Source organism: Phytophthora infestans, genomic scaffold (assembly GCF_000142945.1).
Source record: "Phytophthora infestans T30-4 supercont1.39 genomic scaffold, whole genome shotgun sequence".
In the NCBI taxonomy this organism is placed as follows: Eukaryota; Oomycota; class Peronosporomycetes; order Peronosporales; family Peronosporaceae; genus Phytophthora; species Phytophthora infestans.
This window is the reverse complement of record NW_003303720.1, coordinates 1,152,754-1,173,836: the sequence shown is the minus strand read 5'-3', so window position 1 is coordinate 1,173,836 and position 21,083 is coordinate 1,152,754. Positions and strand designations below refer to the sequence as shown.

Sequence of the window (21,083 nt, the reverse complement as noted above, 5' to 3'; positions counted from 1 at the left end):
TTCACGTCATCATCTTTTATTGTGTGTTTCAGCTGGATTGTCCTCTTGATAAGCCTAGGGGTGCACTAACCTCACATTACTTTCTCGCTAAATAAACAGCAAGCATCATAAATGGTTGAGATAACCGAGGGGCTGAAACGCTGCAGTATTTGAGAATATAATTGGGACAATTTAATCTGAACCCATACTGGCAAAAACTTCTCTGACTGGAGCAGACATGTGCATTCTGGTGGCACGGCGGGAGAGCACTCGACTGAAGTCAATTGAGGGGCCTCGGCATCAGCTTATTCTGAGAGGACTGTCGCCCGTTCGGGCTAGTACCCCGCCAGATACAAGCTATAAAAGGTGAGTAGTGCTGCTTGTCAATTACCAAATTGCGTGTTTTCTTTTGCTAGCATCCCTTCACTATTTTTGTTGTTGTTCTGTAGACTATTAATGGAATGGTTCTGATCTTAAAACGAAAAATACGTTGTCTTTTGCCTTGCATTCGCAGTGCGACGGGGTCACACAGCACCTTGCGCTAGAGGAAGTTGGGTTCCGAGAGTATACAAACTCTCAGTGAGCAGTAGTTCACATATCCCTTTTGTCTAAGAGAGCGAAGGGACCAATTTAAGGTAAGTTGTAATCTGAATATATTTAAAGGTAGGCTAAGCTTGAGTTAAATATAAATACTATAAGTCACCTATAGAAAAGCAATGTCATCGGACGACCCTGGTACCATGTACCAGATATCCCGAAGTGTGATGTGTCACACTTCATGTAGCTAGGGTACCTATTGGGGCTACGTACCCCGCTACACGCAGTGTTTCCGCTCGGCATAAGTCGGTCAATGTCATATGAGCTGTCTTGTGAGCTGACTGTGAAAGCTGATGATCTACTAGAGGGCTGTCGCAACATAGGCGTTGCTGTCTCGTTTGATTTTCGTGTCGAAGAAGGGTATGACGTGCTGATAGCGAAGGTGAAGCCAGGTTTTGCCGCACAGCTCAAACTGAAGGACACGTGGAGAGATTACCTTGATATTTATATTAAGGTTTCGAGGCATTCCATTCAAAGGGGATACATAAAGATGGATATGAGTAGTTTCCAGTTTTTACTGCGGAAAAGCTGGAACAACGCGAAAAGACGCGACGGAGGTCGAGATAAATTTGCTGGGGAGATTTTGTCTTTGTAGAAATGGCAAAAAGGACGAAGAGACAGCAGGCTACGTCATCCCAAATTCAACAACTGCTGCCGCGCGTACGCCCAACAATTTAAACTACCAAGGTTCATTTTGGTTCAGCTACATTGCGATATGCAGCTATCGCGCATGACTGCCAAATGAACATGAAGTTGCTGTACCAGACAGCACCACATTTCATCAGTGAGGGAGAAGTTCTTCAAGACGGACAGGAAAACTCGCAGTAGGAGTAGCTACACATAAAATAAAATATGTATTTATTAAGGTGCAATAATTAATGCTACACCTTGATATCTGCAGTGTCAAAAACAACCCATAACCAGCATGACCGTGTTCCTTTTGTACATTCACGCAGCACCACGGTGATAACTTCAAATGGTGCTTCTTTAAAACATGAGCGGCATGTTTTAAAACCCATCGCTTCAAAAGTGAGGACCCAAGTTCGATCGAGTTGATATTGGGTGAGTTTGGTGGCAGAATAAAACGCAATGCATCTGTTGAATGTACGAGCTCCTGCAGCTCCTCATACATGTCAATTTTCAAGTAATCCAAGACGACAATAGATCTTGGTATTGGCCACGGGCTCAGGTAAGGAGCAATTTTTGTAGCAAACATATTGTAAAATTCGCTCCGTGTGAAAGTACCAAGCGTGTGTCCCCACGAGAAAAACCTACCAACATCCATTGCCGCCAAAACCAAAATACGCTGCACATGATGGAAGACATACAGTGACAGGATTCCCTCCCTTGGACCATGCATATTTTCGTACTACGCTCCTAGCGCAAGTAAAAAGTCGTTAGCTTGGCTTGGTATTGCACTTATAATAAAAATCTCCAATACTTACCTGCCGTCTTTAGCGGTCTCATTAACAAATTAAGGTTAAGGACAGCTGTAAAATAGCATCAATCGAGACTCATATTCACACCACTCCTTAGGTGCGACCTCTCTGGCATGCTTCGTCAGTCGCTTAGAGTAAAGACGAGATCAAAGCGCAAGGCTCTGCAAACAGTTGCATCGGAGACGTTCTTGAGATGCTCGAACTTGTGGCGTCGTTCAGCTTGAAGCTCTTGATTATAAAAGCACGAATGGCCTTCAATGTATGTTTCTACACATACAAAAACTTCTCGAGGCCACCTACTAATCATTTATCTTTTATCTTTTCTTAGCCTTGATAGTGGTCGAGCCAGTCTTTTTAAACGTGTTTATCCAGAGACGCACACTACGCTCATGAGTACCAAACAGAGCACCTGCCATTACCACATCCATCTCATAAATATAGACAAGCACAGCAGCTCCCCATCGCAGGTCGCTTGAATAAGTCATTGCGGCTCAAAAACTTCTTTCGGAATGGCCAAGAGCTCGGCGGCAATCGAGCTTATCGAAGGTATAGACGCAGCGGCAGCACTTTAATCGAGAGTGATTGGCTAAGGCAGTCGCGCTAATCTCTTAATAGTTGGGTGGGTCCTTTTAAATAACTTTGACTGACCTACACCTAGCAATCCGAAACGGACATATTTAATACCATAATTTGGGCTAGCTAATATACAAAAATAAAAATTAATTAATTAAAATATAAGGGAATCAATCAACAAATCAAAATAAAATTATCAAGATTTGAAAATTCGTCCAGCTTCTCAGGTGCAATATTAATAGTCTTTCCAGCGAGCTCCTACTTTAAAAAGAATGCCGGTATGGAACTGGCCTCCATCCACACAAGAAGCTGTTACAAGTTGTGACGCGCAACACATATCGCGGAAGCCGCACAAGGATGACGCTAGGACACAAATAGAAGCAACAACAAAAAACAGATCGGTCAATTGATTTGTTGCCGCAAACGTAGGACTCTAGCGATATCCTATCGATGTATTTCGACAGCTTACACGATTGAGTCTTACTAAAGAATAAAATGTACCTGGCATCTGAATCGTTGTGCCAGGTGACGGTACTGCAAAGTGTTTGTAGATGAAGAAAGAGCTGTCAGTTAAGCCACTCTGGCCAGCTCCCAGGGCTGCCACAAGTTGTCGCTGTCATTCTTCTTGTCCGCTCGCGAAGGCGACGCCATCGCCACTCCCGTGAGCTCAATCTCGTCGTCGCCTGAGTACACGCTGCTCGTTGCACTCCTGGCCTTGCGCTCGTCATCCGAGAGGCCGTAGCGTTTCAGTTCGTCTCCATGGATAAAGATAGGCTCGGCTGCCATACTCACGTCTGAGATAAAGCTCTCATTCCGGCTTCCGACTCGCTTGTTTGAGTGGGGGCTCTCAAAGGCACTGGTGCCAACAGACAACTCGCTCTCTGCCAGGGGACGACGCGCCGACAGATTACGAGGTTCGCTGCGGTGCTTCACCAGCTTCTGCTGATACGAGTTGGCTTCTTCTTGTTCGCGGAGATGACGTTGTTTCCTCTCTTCAATCGACTCTTGCAATGGCACAAACGCGAACTTGCCGCTCTGGATCTTCTGTTCCATGTTTGCCTGTGTTGCCTTTTTGACCTTCGATTGCTTTTCCGGCAAATAGTCGTTGAACGCGTCGTACGGATCGACGTCCTGGCGACTGCGTTGCTGCTGGTATCGTCGCTCTGAGGACGGGTACGTTGGTCTGGGCTGCTGGGACGTTGACTTCGGATTCGACTGCTGAGAATGCGCCGTAGTCGACGCCTCACTGGGTGGAAGCGATGCTTCTGACTGTCTGCTGCTATTGCGTGGGATGTACATGCTCTGGGTCATATCCGGATTCATGGGCGAGCTAAGCTTCATCCAACTATTCTTTCGCAAATGTCTCTGGCCTCTTGTGCTGGCCAAATTGGGCTCCGCAAAGGCCCCCACCGCCATAGACTCCCGGATAGAGCTCATGTCTGCGTCGGCGGACAGGTCATCGCCTTCCAGCACAAAGTTGCGCACGACCTCGAAGGCGTAGCCTCCGCAGATGGGACACTTAGGCGTCTTGGAGAAAGCCCAGGACGCCAGCAGGTTGAGGAAGGAGCGTAACGCTTTGACGCGATAGTTGACGACGGGTGGCGCCCTGGACGCAAAGAGGTGCTTCTTGGGAAAGTCGAAGCGTTGGATCGAGTGCAGATAGTTGCGGCAACCAGGGCACTTGTCTGTGGACGAAGACAGATACTTGACCAGCTGATCGCGCAGCTTGAGGAACTCTGAGTAGCGGTGGCTCACCTCCCACGTCTGGCCGCTCGAGGAGAAGCGCCCTGCGATGCGGTAGTATGTTACGCCGTGGTGCGTCGTAGCTGAGAGCAGCCAGAGTCGCAGATCGCGCCCGTTCGGGTCCGCCTGGTTCATGAGCGACATGGTCAAGCGTGTGGCTGGAAGACTCTCCCTCATGACGCTGAGCTTGGAGATGAACGAAGGGGTCCGTTCACGGTGAATTTACTGCGCACGTGCGGCCGTTTTGCCTAATGAGTGCGTCGAATATCAAACTTTTTTGACGGAGATGAACCGACTCCTGCAAGTTACCGCACTTTTTCGCGTTCTGTTGAGCACGCCCGTATGATTATGGTTGGATGATATATTTTCGAAACGGAAATGGATTGGCTGAAATGATTTCATGGGACGGTTAAAGCGGGACGAAGATGTTTCTCTGTCTTCACAATCCCAAGAGCAAATCGAGCATCATGGTCCTGTCCAGAAATCTGCACTCTCCACTTGGGCCGATCCACTGCAGCGCCGCGCTTATGTTGACCCTAGAGTCTAACTTTGGTGTACAGTATCAATAATTTTTAGCACTGGTCTGCCGAAATAGCATCTCATTCGGCACACCAATCCAAGCTGGATTAAAACCCACAGCAACCCTTATAAAATTTCAAGCAATTCTCTAACCTTTCGAAAGGATTCACAATGAATCTACTGGTAAACGTTACCTTTATTTACATGTACCTAAGAGGCTTTTAGGTGTCCGACGGACAGACAGGTGCCTTGTACATACCGGTACTTGTAGCGCTGCTGCACGTCATTCGAGATGACAAAAAAAAATACACTGTGATTCACACAGATCACCCACTTCAACTTGCCCTATTTTGTGGCAGTGGGGCTATCTACTCGTACTCAAAGTCGGGCTCGTTTCAGGGTCTTGACGAGACCGTTAGCGACTTCCTCTGCAAACTGCGTGTCAATGCCGTGGCCACCGTTCTTGAAGAAGAGAGCCCGTACCTGGTCGCCCGGAAGTCGCTGCAGGAGCTTCACGGACTCTTCCGGCGGGATTAAGATGTCCCGCATACTCCCAACGACCAGGACGGGAAACCCTGCCTTCGCAATGACTTCGAGTCGTTCGTCCGAGACATAATGCGTCTGCACGGCCATACCCTGGCACACTAGTGCCTTATAGCCGGCCGGTTTGTGTCGGTTCGGAAGCGTGGCGTAGTGCCGCTCTAGCACACTGCGTACATCTTTGTCACCAATCGGACGGTCGAGGAAGTCCGACGGGTAATTGAGCGACACGGTGTTCTTCACAACGCCCGTCTGAGTCGGCGAGAAGATGGCGCCAAGCAACGGAACCATCGAGCGGATGTCCGGGACATATCGACCGCGAGTACTCACCAATAGAGAGAGGGACTGTACACGCTCCGGAAAAGAGCACGCAAGCTCGATAGCGATCATTTACAGAACAACAGAGTCATGTTTTACACCATCGAGCGGTGTGGATAACATCGATATCGAATCGTACCTGATGCCAACAAAGTTTGCAGATTCCCACCCAAGATGGTCCAGTAAACTAGTCGCGTCGTCCGCCATTTGGCTGGTGGTGTATCTCCCCAAGGGCGCGTCAGTGCCGCCCACGCCTCGGTTATCGAAGGTGAGGATTTTCAGGTTCCGGCCTTGCTTCTTAGCGTCCCATTTCCTCATCAACATGTCGATCACGGGACCCCACAGCTCCTTCAGCTGAAGGAAGCCCATGATCAGCACCAACCGCTCTTCGGGCAGGTGTCGGCATGCTGGGCTGTGCGCATCAGCATTGGTCTCCAGCATGTACTCCATCGTGATCCCCGTGGCCACCTTTGCACGGCGCACGTGCTCCTCTGTGAAGTGCTTGGGTGTTGAAAGCAGCGCCTCCATTTGTCGATCCGAGGTGAGACCTGGGGAGGTGACAACCGAAATTTTCATTGGCACCTTCATCGTCGAGTGCTAGTAGTGAAATGCACACACTTAGGGGGAATGCTTAATGGTTATCCATTGTGAGGTCCTGCAGACTCCTGCCTGTAAACGCTACGCGTTGGGAATCAGTATGCAGTCGTGGTCTTTTATACATGTTGTACTTGTACCGTGGTATGCCAACCATGTGTTGGCCAAGGACCTTGCAAACGAGGCAAGCTGTCCAGGCACGAAGCACGCCGTGCTAACGCCGACTACGCCGTAGACTCTACGGAGCCCAGCGATGGCCGAGTCGGCACTCAGAGTGTCAGAGTGAGCTTGACCCCGGTAAATTGCTGGCGGCAATTAACTCTGTGGCGAAAGGGCCATTTTACTTGGTGCATTTTGGGTTCTCCAAGTTGGAGTCCAACTTCATCGAGATCCTGATTTCTACATGTAGAACTTGTCTTGGCGAAATATAGTAAGCATGGCGATCACAAAGCCAAAACTCGAGAAGCAAACGCATCGGCAAGCGAAGTGAGAAACGTACAGCATGATAGCAGTGACTGCACCAAACAATTATTTTTACAGTAAACGTTGAAAAAGCTACGCAGATGATTGAATAGAGGCCACCCCAGCAAGCCAGCATATTTCTCCAATGTTCACCTACATTAGCAGTGCAGAATCAGCTCGGTCAAACCATCCGCGACTTCCTCTGGATATTGCAAGACGACACCGTGACCACCATGTTTGAAGAACAGCGTCCGGACGTGGTCTCCCTTAAAGAAACCACGCAACGTCTGCGTCTCGCGAGGAGGAATGAGAATGTCCATTGCACATCCGACCAGCAGAATCGGAAACCCGGCGTCATTGATGGCCGCAAGACGTTCATCTGAAACCCAGTGCGTTCGAATCGCAAGTACCTGGTTGACCAGTCCAACGAGTGACGGCTTCACACGTGACGTGGCTCGATCTTCCAAAAACTTGTAGATCACGTCACGCTTTGTTTTGTCCCCAAAGTCCATCGACTGTGCCAGGAAGTCGTCGCTAAATAGCAATTTCAGCTGAGCCCTGGCAATGTCCTCGGGTTTCTTGGCATCCAAGCTCTCCTTCATCGGCGCTCTGGAGCGAGGATCTTCAGTGTATTTACCACGTGTTGTCACTATGAGAGTAAGCGACTTGACTCGCTCGGGAGCTGCCGATGCAAGTTCCATTGAGATCATTCCGCCCATACTGATTCCTACAATGTGAGCTGTGTTCCACTTGAGGTGGTCCATCAGAGCTAAGGCATCTTGAGCCATACCACTCGTGGTGTAGCGCCGCCAAGGCACATCCGACCCTCCCACTCCTCGGTTATCAAAGCTCACCAGCTTCACATTGCGTTTGTGATTGGTATTATTCCAGTTGTGCAGCAGCATGTCGATCAGCGGTGTCCACGCCTCTTTGATTGTCGCGAATCCCATAATGAGGACCACGCGCTCTTCCGATACATCGTCGACCTTGTTCTCGTTCTCGTGAATGGCATACTCGACAGTGATGCCTGTGGAGAGTTCAGCCTTGAGTTTGGCCTCTGGAGGGAAGACTTTTGGGCTGGCGTAGAGGGAATCGACATGGCGTTGTGTGCACACTCCTTTAGCTGGCACTAGTGGCGATAGCTGCGCTTCTTGAGAGAACGTCATAGGTCTTCTTTGGAGCACAATTTTCAAATAGTCGGAAGAATTACGAATGATTCATTCCCACCTTGGGTCAAGCAACTTGAACAGGTCCGGTAAACATGTTCAGACAACTCTGGCTATAGTGGCGCCGGGTATAAGAGGAAACCGGATATTAGAGCGGTCTCATCCTTTCCCTTATTAAAATCAAGTCAAATTTGCTGTAAGAGTATAAGAGAGGCTCTCGATCATAAGAAAAATGCTACTATTAATAAGACATCCGCAACAAAAGCAATAGCCTGCTCGCGCGACACTTCTTTATATACAAGAAAAACGATCTCACCCGGCACCACCTAGCCAACCCCTGTCACCAGTTGCTGTGGTGATGGTTGTAGCTACAGGTGAAATTGGTGTTCATGTTGTCTAAGCTGAGCTTCTTGTTAAAGATCAACAGTAGTGATGGTTGGTGGGCATTTGCTGGTGCTTGCCGGCCAGTCAAGTCCTTGGTCACAACTTCAGTGGGCGTTCCACTTTGGCGCGCGTCGCAGATTTCCTGTCTGCTGACCGTCTTCCCCACATGGGGCCTTGAATGGTACTTCGCGTCGGATATGGTCGGTCTCCATGTAGCGACCCTTATCTAGACCAATGTTCCATTGTTGCGAACTGTCACTGTGGCGTAGTAGAGCACACTAATACCGTCAGATGTGGATTCCTTACCCAAACCACAACAAATCGCCGAGTTAGGTATGGCCTGCGCAGAGGGTGGTCCCCTCGCGGCTCGACCCTGTCGGTACAGACGCGTGGCTCGCTTCCACTTAATTCCAGCTTACCAGGTCAGAGCACTTCCGAGGCTCCGCCGACCTCGGTTCAGCAGAGCTCGTTCATAAAACCCTGTGATTTCCATCAAAGAATGGGCGACGGTGCGCGAGCGCTTTTACAGGTCACCAGAGGCTGCTCAGCTAGAAATATTACGGTACTCGGGGTTTCCGACGTATCGGCCTGCTGAGTCCGCGGGGCTTTCTTTTCGCGCGTAGCGAGACTTTTGTCGTACCCGAACCGACCTAATCTCTTGGCACTACCAGTTAATACCCTACAAGCTATGCTTCTCGGGTACCAACGGCAGGCATAATCCAGCGCTAGGCAGGGACTTACCGGAAGAGGGTACACGTGTCTTGGACTAGGCCCCCTCCATTACATAATTAGGTAGATTTCTTTACGTAAGTAGGTGCATCGGCACACGACTAGCGTGTGCTGAAATGCTGTCATATCATTGGCTAATATATGGGGGACCAGACCCATTATTAGCCAATTGAACTTTGACGTGTAATTGAGTGGCCAGGGCTGTGGCCTTGGTCCTAAAAAAAAATAAAGTCAGAGTTAATTTTTCCTTAAACCTAAGCCTCAGTCGTCCTATTGCGAGCTTCCTCAACACTAAGGCGCAAGCAAGTAACAGAGTAAATACCTGGCCCGTTACACCTGGTGGCACTTCGTAGTCCTTCCAATGACTAAGTTCTACATGAGCCAAAATCTCGACCACGCTGCTTTCCTCCATCTCAATCGGATCGAGTGGGAAGCTCTCCACCCCCTCGCGGCGCTATCCGGAGAAGCCGTCGTCACGTCGCTACTACGCGCAGCGACGCCCGACGAGCAGCGCATTGCGGCACAAGAATTCATGGAACGCGAGCTCGCCAATGCGAATCGGCGAGTGTCAACTCTCTCGGGTATCTCCACGAATGACGTTGTGAAGCTAGAGACGACCACCTACTCCGGTGCCGACTTCTGCTGAATCGCTGATTTCGAGAGATCGACATCACCATCGCCTCGAGGTTGATCGAGGCGCCTTCCGCGAAGGTCCACTTCCTCCTCTCGCGGCTGTCTAGGAAAGCCAAGGAATGCCCCCCCCCTCGTCGACTCCAACGCCTTCCCCACTCTGGATACCCTCCAGAGTGACCTTCGGCTCGCGTTCGAGCCGCCGCAAGATGAATCCCGAATTCAAGCAGACTTCTTCGTCCTTCGGCAGTGCACGATGATTATGCGCGACTACGTCCAGAAGACACGACACGACACCTCGCGTCGTGTATCGTGTCCAAGCCCATCGATTTGGCCTCTCCGGTTCATGTGTTTGTGTTCGATATGCGCGAAGGAATGACGCGCTACTGCCTTACAAGATCGGACCCCTCTACACTCGAAGAGGCATTTGCCCTCGCACTACGCGGGGACTACCTGGTTGCGGCGTCATACGCTCACGCGCTACCTGCTTCAGTTTGGGAATCAGCGCCCGATCCCATGGACATCGACGCTATCGATGCGACGAGCAATCGTCAGCGTCATGTAGCGCGTCGGAACAGTGCTCGGAACGATCGTTCTCTCACCTGCTTCCGCTGCCGGAAGGTCGGTCATCGCGCGGCGGAGTGCCGCACGCCAGCTCCAGTGCTTGCGCATGTCGATGCCGAGCCCGCGAGATCTGACCAGCCAAAAAACAGTCAGGGTCAGTAGGTACGGGGCGCCCAACTGGCTGGAATGGAGGCCCGGGCCCCCCGGTGGCAACCCAACATCCTAGCCCTCCTGTGCTACATGCACACTTTCATGCCACCACCACGCCGGGAGATTCAAGATTGATTATTGTCAGTCTTCATGTCGCCGACGCCTAGCGACCACTGCGAGCGCTCCTTGATTCAGGAGCGACCAACAACTTCTTCCGCGCGTCGTGCTTGTCGGTACTCCCGTCAGACATCACTGTCCGCAAAGGTAGAGGGGAGGTTGCTGTCAAGTTGGCCGATTGGAAATCACGCCGCGTCGCGCGGCGCGAGATTACACTTCCGTACACGTTTGACGGCTTCCAAAGCAACGACGACTTCCTCGTCATTGAGATGAATTACGCGTTTGACTGCATCCTGGGTATGCCGTGGTTGACGCGCTATCAACCAGAGACTGCCTGGTTGGCCCGATCGGTCAAGCGTCGCACTGATTATGATATGAGCAAGGTGCGCACGCACCACCTGGTCGCCCAGAAGGTTTGGCCTTACGGCACCGTCGTGGGCCGGTCATCCACGACGCACGTTGTGCACAGAGTGAGCTGTGGTGTAGTAGAACACACAAATATCGTCAGATGTGGATTCCTTACACAAACCACAACGAATCGCCGAGTTAGGTCGGCGGTTTGTATGGCCTGCGCAGAGGGTGGTCCCCTCGCGGTCCGGCCCTTCCGGGACAGACGAGTGGCTCGTTTCCACTCGGTTCCGACTAACCAAGTCAGATCACTTCCGAGACTCCGCCGAGTTTGGTTCGGCTGAGCTCGTTCACAACCCTGTGCCCTCCACCAAAGGATGGACGACGGCGCGCGAGCGCTTTTACAGGTCACCGAGCGCAGAGGCTGCTCAGCTAGAAGTGTTACGGCACCCGGGCTATCCGACGTACCGGCCCGCTGAGTATGCGGGACTTTCTTTCGCGCGTAGCGAGACTTTGTCCTACCCGGACCGACCTAATCTCTTGGCGCTACCAGTCAATACTCTACAAGCTATGCCTCTCGAGTATTGACGGCAGGCATAATCCAGCCCTATGCAGGGACTTACCGGAAAAGTGTACACTTGTCTTGGACTAGGAAAATTCTGCTCTGTTATCTTCTGGAAGCCTTTTCGGCTCCTCCTATTTAATCCTATGCTTCTCATACAAATATCTAGTGAAATGTAGTCGTTTCGGATCTCTACCGACTCTTCAGGCGGCCGTTGAGCTCAGCGGCTATCCGGATAGCATATCCGGACAGATCGCCGAGTACTTACCGTGATCCTTGGCTCCTAAGCTCTGGGTTATCAGACCGAGCCGATTCTTGACCTAAAGTAGGTCGGCGTATGGTCGAATCTGGAAATCCCTACACCACAACTGCCCCGGTTATGATACGAGCCGAGCTGGTGAGTGTCTTAATCCTTCATTTTGTTCTGCCACCGTTGGTCCGTACTCGGCTGATGACGTCTCGCGGCTCCCCACCACCTTCTTTGGTACGTTCGTTGCTTCCGCTGTCACTCACTTGGCAGCTCCTTACTCTTCGCATGTTGTTCTAGCACAACCCGTGGAACCATCCTTCTTCTCCAACTCCTCGTCGAGGTGAAGGCGTGCCAGCTGAGTCGATTCCTCGACCCGTCGGTACTCGTGGGGTCAGCGACCGGCATGAAGCTGGGCTGGTCGACCTGACAACTTCCCATGAGTCTGACGCGGAGTCGGCGGGGTCTTCTCGCGTGCGTCTTCCTGGTCCACCGAGCTTGCCAGGCGACACCACTTCGGGCACCACCAATCAGCCAAGCTCGGCTGCTCCAGTGAGTCTTGACTCCCTCATGGCCAGAATTAACGAGCAAGGGCATGATCGCCGAGAAGAATTGACCTTCTTGGCGAGGCTCATGGCTTACGGATTCACTCGTTCCGTGGAACCCTCCGATCCTGTACAGCGGCGAGCGATTTTGCATGCTGCTTCCGCGGGGGAACTGTTGGATATCCTGAAAGGCAATTACGCCGCTCTTGATTACCCCAAGATCATCGGCGATCTCCAAGCTGACAACCAAGCTGTTCAGGAGGAGAACCGCGCATTGACTCGGCGACTGGACTCGCTTGCTCTCAGCAATGTCGACTTGTCAACTCAGCTCTCGTCGGCTCAACAGCAAGTGTCTCGATTGGAGGCTGCTGCCAAGCAATCGGCTAATCTCCTCGCGTCGCTGCGGAAGGCTGTAGCTCTGAGTGAGGCGAAACTTGCTCGGGCCATCGCAGCTGAGCAGAGCAAGGTCGACGCTGCGTTGAGTCAGGCCCAGCTCCACCATCAGCAAGTCTTGGATCGGGACGCCGAGATCGACGTCCTTCTTCGATCCATTTCTGAGAGGGATGCGGCGTTCGTCACTCTTCAGGGCATCGCTTCCAAACACTTCGAACAGCTGCAGGAGTCGGTGCGGTTGTACAGTTCCACCGGTACTCAACCCTTGCGGCACGCTCAGTCGGTGATCGCTGAGCAGCGAGCGGTGATCTTGCGACAGAAGCGGCTCATCCGTCGGAATGGTATTATTCCGATGCACGATCCTCACATGGCTGCTGCTGCTGGCGGTGGCTTGCAAGTTCCTGGGCTTGATCCGTCCGACCTTCTCCTCAACGCCCGGCTGTGTCGTGTCTTGGAGTCTCGCTTTCCTGAGGTTCTCAACATTCCCGCTGGTGAAACTCGGCGGTTGGAGTTGATTGTCCATCCTCGCCGAGATGCTCCAGTGGCGAGTTCCGTTATTGGTCCTGGTGTGGTTCCCTCAGCTAGTCAAGGGTCTTCGACGACTTCATTGGCAGACTCGGCTGCGGCTCCAGTCAGCTCGGCGGCGGTAACCACTCAGGCTGAGCCGACTCTTGCTCAGCTTCACCGTACGCCTTTGGCAAACTTGACCTCGACTCAGCAGCTTCGGCGTTATGCCAACCCCAAGTCTCCCACAGCCGCAGGTCCTCGTCATCGTACGCCGGCGCCGCATCCGCCTCAACCGTACGCTTGTCCACTCCCCGGAGAGGATGGACACGAGGCTATCAGTGCCCTTTTGCACTCAAGTTCGCCTCAAGCTACTGCATCCGATGGAGGAAGGCCTCGCTCTGGAAAGTCCCGTCGTCGGACTCGGCGGAAGAAGGTTCGTCACCTTCAGCTGAGTTCTGCTACTCAGCCCGCTGTCTCTGCTCGCTCTGAAGACGACGGTGACGCTTCGAGCGAAGCTGAGTTTGAGTTTGAGTTGCCTGAGCCGTCCGCCGACACCGTTCCTGCAGTCGCTTCGACGACTTCGGTGGGTTCTTCGTCTTCTGGCCCTCCGGTGACTTCGTCGGTCGCGGCTACTCGCCCACCGCCGATATCTTCATCTGATGTCGTGGCCTCACTGCCTGTCCCGGCTACGAGCGTGGGTGCCCCAGGCTCGACTTCGCCCATCTCCGCTGGGTTGCCCCAGTCGAGCGCACCACTCAGCGTCGTGCTAACGGTGGTTGGACACTCCCAGTCGCCCTCTCGGGGTCTGAGCGTATCCACCACGCCGACTGACTTAGTGACTCCGGCCGTGAGTGTCCTCAGACCGTCTCTCCCTGTGACCACGGCCGTGTTGACGTCCCCATCTGGGCGTCCTATTCGGAGATCGGCTGCGACCGCCCGTACTGTGACTGCTCAGCTGCTTGAGGATCTCGACGCGTCTGACGACGAGGTGTTAGGGCCTGGTGATGGTTCTGTACCGTCCACCGGCTCGACAAATCCTGCCGTTGGGTCGCTCTTGAATCCCATTTCCTTATCAGAGCACTCGGCTGGCAGTCCTTCCGGTTCCGACTCAGCGACCGCAGATGCTCGTCGTTCCGCCCAAGCGAGAGGTCTTCATGCGGCGATCTTTGGTTCTGACGATGAGATGAGTGATGAGTCTTTGCCGCCGAGTGATCGCCCCTCCTCGCGGCCTTCATCGAAGGACTCTGGTGACGGGACGAGTTCTGCCTCTGCGCCGGCTTCGGGGAAGCAGCAGCATCGCAAGCGTCGTGCCTCGTCGAGTCCTACCGGTCATCGGTCGAAGCGATCCAAGAAGCACAAGAAGCACAAGAAGCACAAGAAGCATCACAAGACGCATCGACACCACAAGCATCGGCAGCTTCCGTCGACTCCTGATCCAGCTCCGGCTCAGTCCATTCCGGCTGCTCCTTCGCCGAGTAGGCTCCCGGTTATATCGATTCTCGCTCAGCCGAGTTCGACTGCCTCACGTCCGGCTGTGGTCGCACTTCCCAGCGCTCTTACACTTCCGCTGGCGACGTTACGGACTCGAGCCTCGCAAGCGGTGTCCAAGGATTGTCGCCTGACTCTTCACATGGCTCAACTCCGCGAGGTACCATTCATGCATTTCGGCTCAACTCGTTGTTGGAATGCATTATTGGATACACTGAGCGGAGGGGTGCAGATGGAGCTCGTTGGGGGCAAGAGTCGTGTGCCGTCTACGCCGTGTTCTCTTGACGGCATTCGAGCTTTCATGGACGTTTTCGACCCGAGCCATCCATGTCAGCGTCTTCGGCGGATGCTCCCCGAGCTTCCTTTCTTCTTTTCTCCGTCGATACTGGAGGAAGCTCGGCGGTGTTTGGCTTCTTTGACCCGACCTCGAACTTTGATGCAAGTTCTTGGAGATATGTGGGTGAAGCTTCGCGGCGACAGTCCCTTGGACTCGGCGGGGAGGCCCATCCAGACTGACGGCCAAATGACTCGTTACTTCGTAGCTCTCTATGAGCGTCGTCATTGGATCGTCGAGTCGAGTGTGTTGATGGGTCTCCACCCTGACGTTAACCCGGCTGCCACGCCCGCCCAGCTCGCTGAGGTATACGAACTGTGGCTGGTGTACAAGCGCGAGCGCAAACGTCGTAGTGACACCTTGCGATCTCTGGTTGTTGCTGTCTACGACCAGCTTTACTCGGCGGTCACTCAGAAGCTCGGCGATGAACCTGCTCCTCTAGTGGACGCAGAAGTTTATTTCGATCCGTCCGTTCCCCATTACTCTCCCGTTAACCTTTCGTGGGTTCCTTCCGGGAGAGATTGGGTCCAGTGTGCTCACGATGTGGATCTAGCCGAGCCCTGGCGAGCTTGGTGGCTGACTGACCCGGCGGTCCATCCATACAATACTTGCTTCCGCGCTCGGAACGTGGACTTCTTAGTTTTCGCTCCGCGCGGTATGGATCCTCAGGTTGTTGACGACGCGATTGAAGAAGATTTCGATCTTGCTGAACAAGCGCCTCCTGCCTATGCCCCAGGTGCTCCACCTCGGCTGAATCGTCAAGGCATCCATATCTTCACTGGGTCTTCGATCGGTGAGCTCGGCTCAGATGGCGAGCGTGCGTCTGATGACGACTCGGCGGACGATGGGTTGGGTTCTCCCAATCTCCGAGGCGCGTCTCCGAGTATGTCTCTGTTCGGCACCCCACTCCCCAGTGGGACGGATCCTCAGCCCACTTCCGCCGCGTCGGGTCCTGAGGCACCTGATTCGGCATCAGCTTCGTTGGCTAGCTCGGCGATGATACTTCTTGCCACTGCTGCGAATGTTGCATCTCCTTCCGCAAGTTCCCAAGGGGTGACGTCTGCTCCGACGCCACGTCCCCAATCGTCGAGTTCGCTGAGCTCTTCCCAGTTGTCTCCGTCGGGTTCAACTCACTTGGAATCCGGATCGCCGACTTTTTAGTTTTCTTCCTTTGACTGGGCGTCCCGTAGGTATCGTTCAGGACTTCATTTCGTAATTATTCAGTATATGTAGTTTCGACACAGTAGCATTCCATCTCAACTCGGCCTGTGTCGTCCGCCGAGTTGGTGTAACTTTTGGTGCAATAGCTGTTAATCCTCATCTGCAACTTGCACCATTTGCAGACGGTTTTCGCGCTTCTTCTGTCGTAGATAGTCAAACAGGAGACCTCCGCATGACAAATTCGACAGTGGTTCCCAAGTAGGCTCATCGTAGCCGACCCACTTAACTTTAAACTTCCGTTGTGATCGTGACGTACTTGTGGATAATGGTAGCTCGTCGTCGAGAATTGCTTCGACTTCATACTGGTTTGTACTTGTGTCTGGTTCCCAGCTGTCTTCAGGCAGTAATTCTTCATCAAAGTCAAATCGCTGAGTCTCTTCGAGGTCGGCGATCAGCCTCGTCTTTGGTCTTCCGCCGAGTTCGGTGACTGCCTTCAGACGTGATACATGGACCACTGGGTAGAACCTATATCCACTCTTGTCGGGTAACTCCAATTCATAGGCGAATTCTTCCACCTTCTTCTTCACCCTGAATGGTCCATGCCATCGGTGGGCTAACTTCCTGGTCAGGCCCGACTTGACTCGCTCCATAAACAACCAGACTTGATCTCCTTCTTTGAACAAGGATTTGGTGGATTCATCGCCTGGTTCTGCAACTTCATCTTCGTCATCTGCTGTGTTGGGAATGGATCTTTTCTCCTTCTTGCTCAACGCTTCGTTGTGCTCTCGAGCTCGTCGTGCTTTCTCTCGCACTTGGAACTCAGCTGCTAATCGAAGTGCCACTTCTCGTTGTCTGTTCGCTTCTCGGCGCCACTCGACTGCGTCCGCCGAGTTGACTGGGCGTCCCTGTCCACGTCGTATCGAACTCGTCATAGCCTTGAGTGTAGACTTGGCGTCCCAACCATGCACCAGATAGAAAGGGGTTTCTCGCCGAGTCGAATCTCTTGAGTTGTTTATAGCATGTACCATCTTCTCGGCGATGTCATCCCAGTCGGCTTGAAGTGGGTCTTCCACGTAGACCCGTATAGTCTGAACCATTGTCTTGACTGACCTCTCTTGTTGACCGTTGGCTTGTGGTCGGTAACTCAGCGTAGCTCTTGATCTCGACTGCATCATCTCGGAGAACTTTTGGAAAACTTCACTCATAAACCTTGGATCTCGGTCGTGCCGTATCAGAGACGGAGCCCCGAACTGCCTGAAGACGCATTCCTCAAATACCTTGGCCACTTCGAGTGCTCCGGTGTCATTCATAGCCTTAGCGATAACGAACCCCGTGAAGTGGTCCTGGAACAGCAGCAGTGCAGTATTGCCCCGCTGAGTTCGAGGAAGGGGAATAACGAAATCCATTGACACGACTTGGAATGGATGGTCTGACACCACATTTCCCGGCGAATAACCTCTCAACTGTGGCTTGCTCTTACTGGTATTGCAGTCTTCGCAGGCTCTAACATGTTTCACCACGTCGGCGTACAGACCAATCCAGTAGTAGTCGGCTTTGACTCGGTGATAAGTTCTGACGATGCCTTGATGCCCTCCTTCGATCAGTTGGTGGCAGTTATGAAGTATTTCGTCGACCATGGTTGACGGGTATCACCAATCTCAATGAGAGGTTCGGTTCGCCGAGTTCGCCTAGTCGGCGGGCTTCATCTCGGCGGTACAACAGGCCGTCTTCGCTGAGTACAAAGACTTCTGCGACTTTGCCGGCATTCTGAGCTCGCCGGTGTGTAAGGTTCTCCACTTCACCTCTCAGGTACGCCTTCAGATCGACCCACCTGAGTTCTTCATCTTGTGCCTTCGCGATTCGTCGTCTCCGCTCAGTCTGTACCGTCACTGGATCAATGTCGTTGGCATTCTGAGCTGTCTGGACTGACTCCATCTGCGACCTTGTTTCGACATTCGGGGTCGTGTGGTTAGTCCGCCGAGTCGACGCCCCGCTGACTTGTTCGAATTCATCTCCACTACTTTCAAACGCGGATTCTCCAGGATTTGTAGACATGGCTTCATGATCCTGACTTCCTCCTCTTGCTCTAGCCGAGTCTACATCCAGCTCGTCCTCAAAGTGAACTCGGCGTACTCGGCTACGAGTGACTGCCGTGACAATCGGTGTTTCCGCTGGGTTGCCTGTGACGTACAGTTCTTCGGCTACTCGGTTAATCATTCTCAGCTCTGCTTTCCTATCCGCCCCGAGAATTACTCGTCCAGCTTTAGCTTCCAGTGCTTCTGTAGCGAGAGAATCAGCCGCTGCGTTATAGTGTCGCGCTATGTGTCGATACCGGACCGAGTTGAGTTGTTTCGTGAGATCCTTGTGTCGAGCTAGCTCCACTTGCAACGTTTCCTTCTTGCATGCTATCACCCCCATGGATTGCTGGATTGCAAGCCGGGAGTCACCCACGATAATCAAATCAGTTATCCCTCGGTCAATCGCCGCCAAGACTCCATTGTTCATGCCGGTGTACTCGGCGATGTTGACTGTGGTGGACGACAGGTACGCACTCGCAGCGATCTCAATGTCCCAATTCGGAAGGCGCCACAGTATCCACGAACAACTTCCATACCCGCCGTATTTAGCTGTCTTCGCTGAGCCATCAAATGACAGCACGCATCCAGTAAAGTCAGCTGGTATTCGGGCATATAGCAGTGCTGGGTCCATTCGAACTGTCGCCGAGTTCTTGGAGGGAGGCGCCAGGTGCTTCAAGGAATCGTCGAGTCCGATAAACGGGGTTATCGACGCCTGGAGCAACTGGGCGAAGTCTACATCTCGCTCACGTACTCGCTTCACCTTCAAATCGTAGGGCGACAACATAACTGCGAAACTGACTGCGCGACCGTACAGCGACTTTGACTTAAACACCCACTCCAGCGTGGAGAAACGGGTGTAGACGTGAAGCGTCTTTCCCGCCAAGAGAGTGTAGCACACTTTCAGCAATTGCAACAGCGCGACCACTTCTTTCTCAGCGGGATGATAGCCGAGTTCGTTCTCCTTTAGTACGCGTCCGCAGAAGCGAACTGGGTGCAGCTTGTCGTCGTGTGGTTGCATCAACGTACTGCTCAGCGCCCACTCATTGGCGTACAACATTATGTGGACTTCTTTCGTCGAGTCGAAATGACGCAGAATTGGAGCTTCTGCTACCCGTCTTTTGAGCTCGGCGAATGATGCTTTTGCTGACGCCAGGTCACCCCCAGGTCCAAAGTCCGTATCCTTTAGCTGATAGAGTACTGCTCCGTAAACAGCCAAGTTCTGGATGAATCGGCCGTAGTAGTTGAGGGCACCGAGGAACGCTTGCATTCCCTTCTTCAGTTTCGGGAAGGCGAGCTCGGCGATCGCGGCTATCTTCTTCGCATCAGCGCGTATGCCACTTGGCGTAATCTCGTGCGATAGGAAATCAACCTTGGGTTGGACAAAGATACTCTTGGTAAAGCTGATGCTAATTCGACATTCTGTGAATCGGGCTAGTAATCGGTCGAGTGTCTCCAAGCAGGCGTCGAACGTCTCCCCCCCAAAACAGATATCATCGACAAACGACCTCCGCTTGAACACCGGAATCAAGGAAGACTGGTCTGGTTCTCCATTGGCAAACATGTCGCCGTCCGGTCCGTTTACCAAGTCTTGGACCGGATCGCAGTCAGCTTGTGATTTGTGGTCAGCTTCAAACTTCGTCAGCTGACTCTCCGTTGAATTTCTGACTCCGCCGAGCTCAACTCGCCGAGTTCCTGACTCGGCTTCAGCAACAGCCATTCGTTCGGCAAACAACTGCCATCCTCCCTTTGGTTGAACGTAACCCCATAGAGCGTTGTCGATCAGTCGTTGGTAAATCATAGGCACATTTTTTAATCCAAATGGCATTCGTAACCATTCAAAGTGTCCAAGTGCACATACGAACGCTGAGATCTGCCGAGCTCGGCGTGTCATCAAGACTGCCCAGAATCCACTCGCAGCATCGAGCGAGCAAAACCACAAGTAGCTTTCCAATTCGGTAAGCAGGTCATCAACCAGTGGCATAGCGTATTCCATCGGCGTAGTAACCGCATTAACCAGTTTATAATCGATGCATAGCCGAATATCCACACCATTTTTCTGAGCACTATCACCACTGGCGAGGCCAAGGGCTGCCCGAGAATGATATCAACCCAGCTCGAAGAAGCCCCTTCAGCAACTCGTAAAGTTTGCTCAAGTGGCGGAGAGGTATCCGCCGAGCTCTCTGCTTAATGGGTTCGTGTCCTTGAACGTCGATGTCGCACAATGCTCCGTACGCTGGAGGCGGTAGAGCATTACCACTTGAAATCATTATTCCGTCGTGCTTTTGTAGTTCTGCCACCAATTTAGACGACTGTGCCGGCGTATGACTACTCGACTTGACGTTTGCAGCGCCATAGTCGAGTTCGGTAGGCTCAACTTCAGTGAGGTCGGGAAGGAAGGCCAGCTCGTGAGCGTAGTCCGTCAATTCCAGATCTGTCCCACTACGCTCAAAGGCGTTGGTCGTGCCATCGTCAACATCATCCTCTTTCTCGTCTTCGGTCGCAGCGATAGCCAAGTAGTGTTGTCTCAGGGTCTCGGTCGGGTCTCTCGTCGAGTTGCATTCATCGTCTTCAGCTTGTCCTAAGCCATAGTCAATTCCGCCGGGGTCAAACACCGTCGCCGCTGAGTTCATTACTCCGACCTCAGCTATAGTACCTTCCAACAATGATACCTCTGGTACTTCATAGTTGTCGTCCGCGTCAAGGCTCTCATTCGCTGAGTTCACTGTGACGGACGATCTTACTCCTTCGTGTTCAAACTTGTTACCGAGGTTGATGGTATGGTCATAAGTCTGTCGAACCCCTTGCGACCCGGGGGAAGCCTGTCCAGTGAGACAGCAGATGGAGGCTTAAACTGGCTCGTCTCGGACAGCTCGGAGATCTGACAGGAAGAACTACAACAGATCGGATCCCTGCTGT

At 52.6% G+C, this 21,083-nt stretch overlaps 3 protein-coding genes across 3 annotated transcripts; all 3 read right to left on the bottom strand.

Moving 5' to 3' along the window:
- Positions 1–3,158: 3,158 nt before the first annotated feature.
- Positions 3,159–4,641, bottom strand: PITG_15959 (uncharacterized protein; the record flags this gene model as incomplete). The annotated part of the gene is made up of 2 exons (XM_002898128.1): positions 3,159–3,771; positions 3,859–4,641. 2 exons carry the CDS (start codon positions 4,506–4,508, stop codon positions 3,159–3,161), a joined length of 1,263 nt encoding a protein of 420 aa, XP_002898174.1.
- A 587-nt stretch (positions 4,642–5,228) lies between these two features.
- PITG_15958 (serine protease family S33, putative) lies at positions 5,229–6,296 on the bottom strand (the record flags this gene model as incomplete). Its single annotated transcript, XM_002898127.1, has 2 exons — positions 5,229–5,765; positions 5,859–6,296. 2 exons carry the CDS (start codon positions 6,294–6,296, stop codon positions 5,229–5,231), a joined length of 975 nt encoding a protein of 324 aa, XP_002898173.1.
- Positions 6,297–6,922: 626 nt separating this feature from the next.
- Positions 6,923–7,930, bottom strand: PITG_15957 (serine protease family S33, putative; the record flags this gene model as incomplete). Its single annotated transcript, XM_002898126.1, has 1 exon — positions 6,923–7,930. The coding sequence occupies one exon, from the start codon at positions 7,928–7,930 to the stop codon at positions 6,923–6,925; it is 1,008 nt and encodes a 335-aa protein (XP_002898172.1).
- Between the last annotated feature and the right edge of the window lie 13,153 nt (positions 7,931–21,083).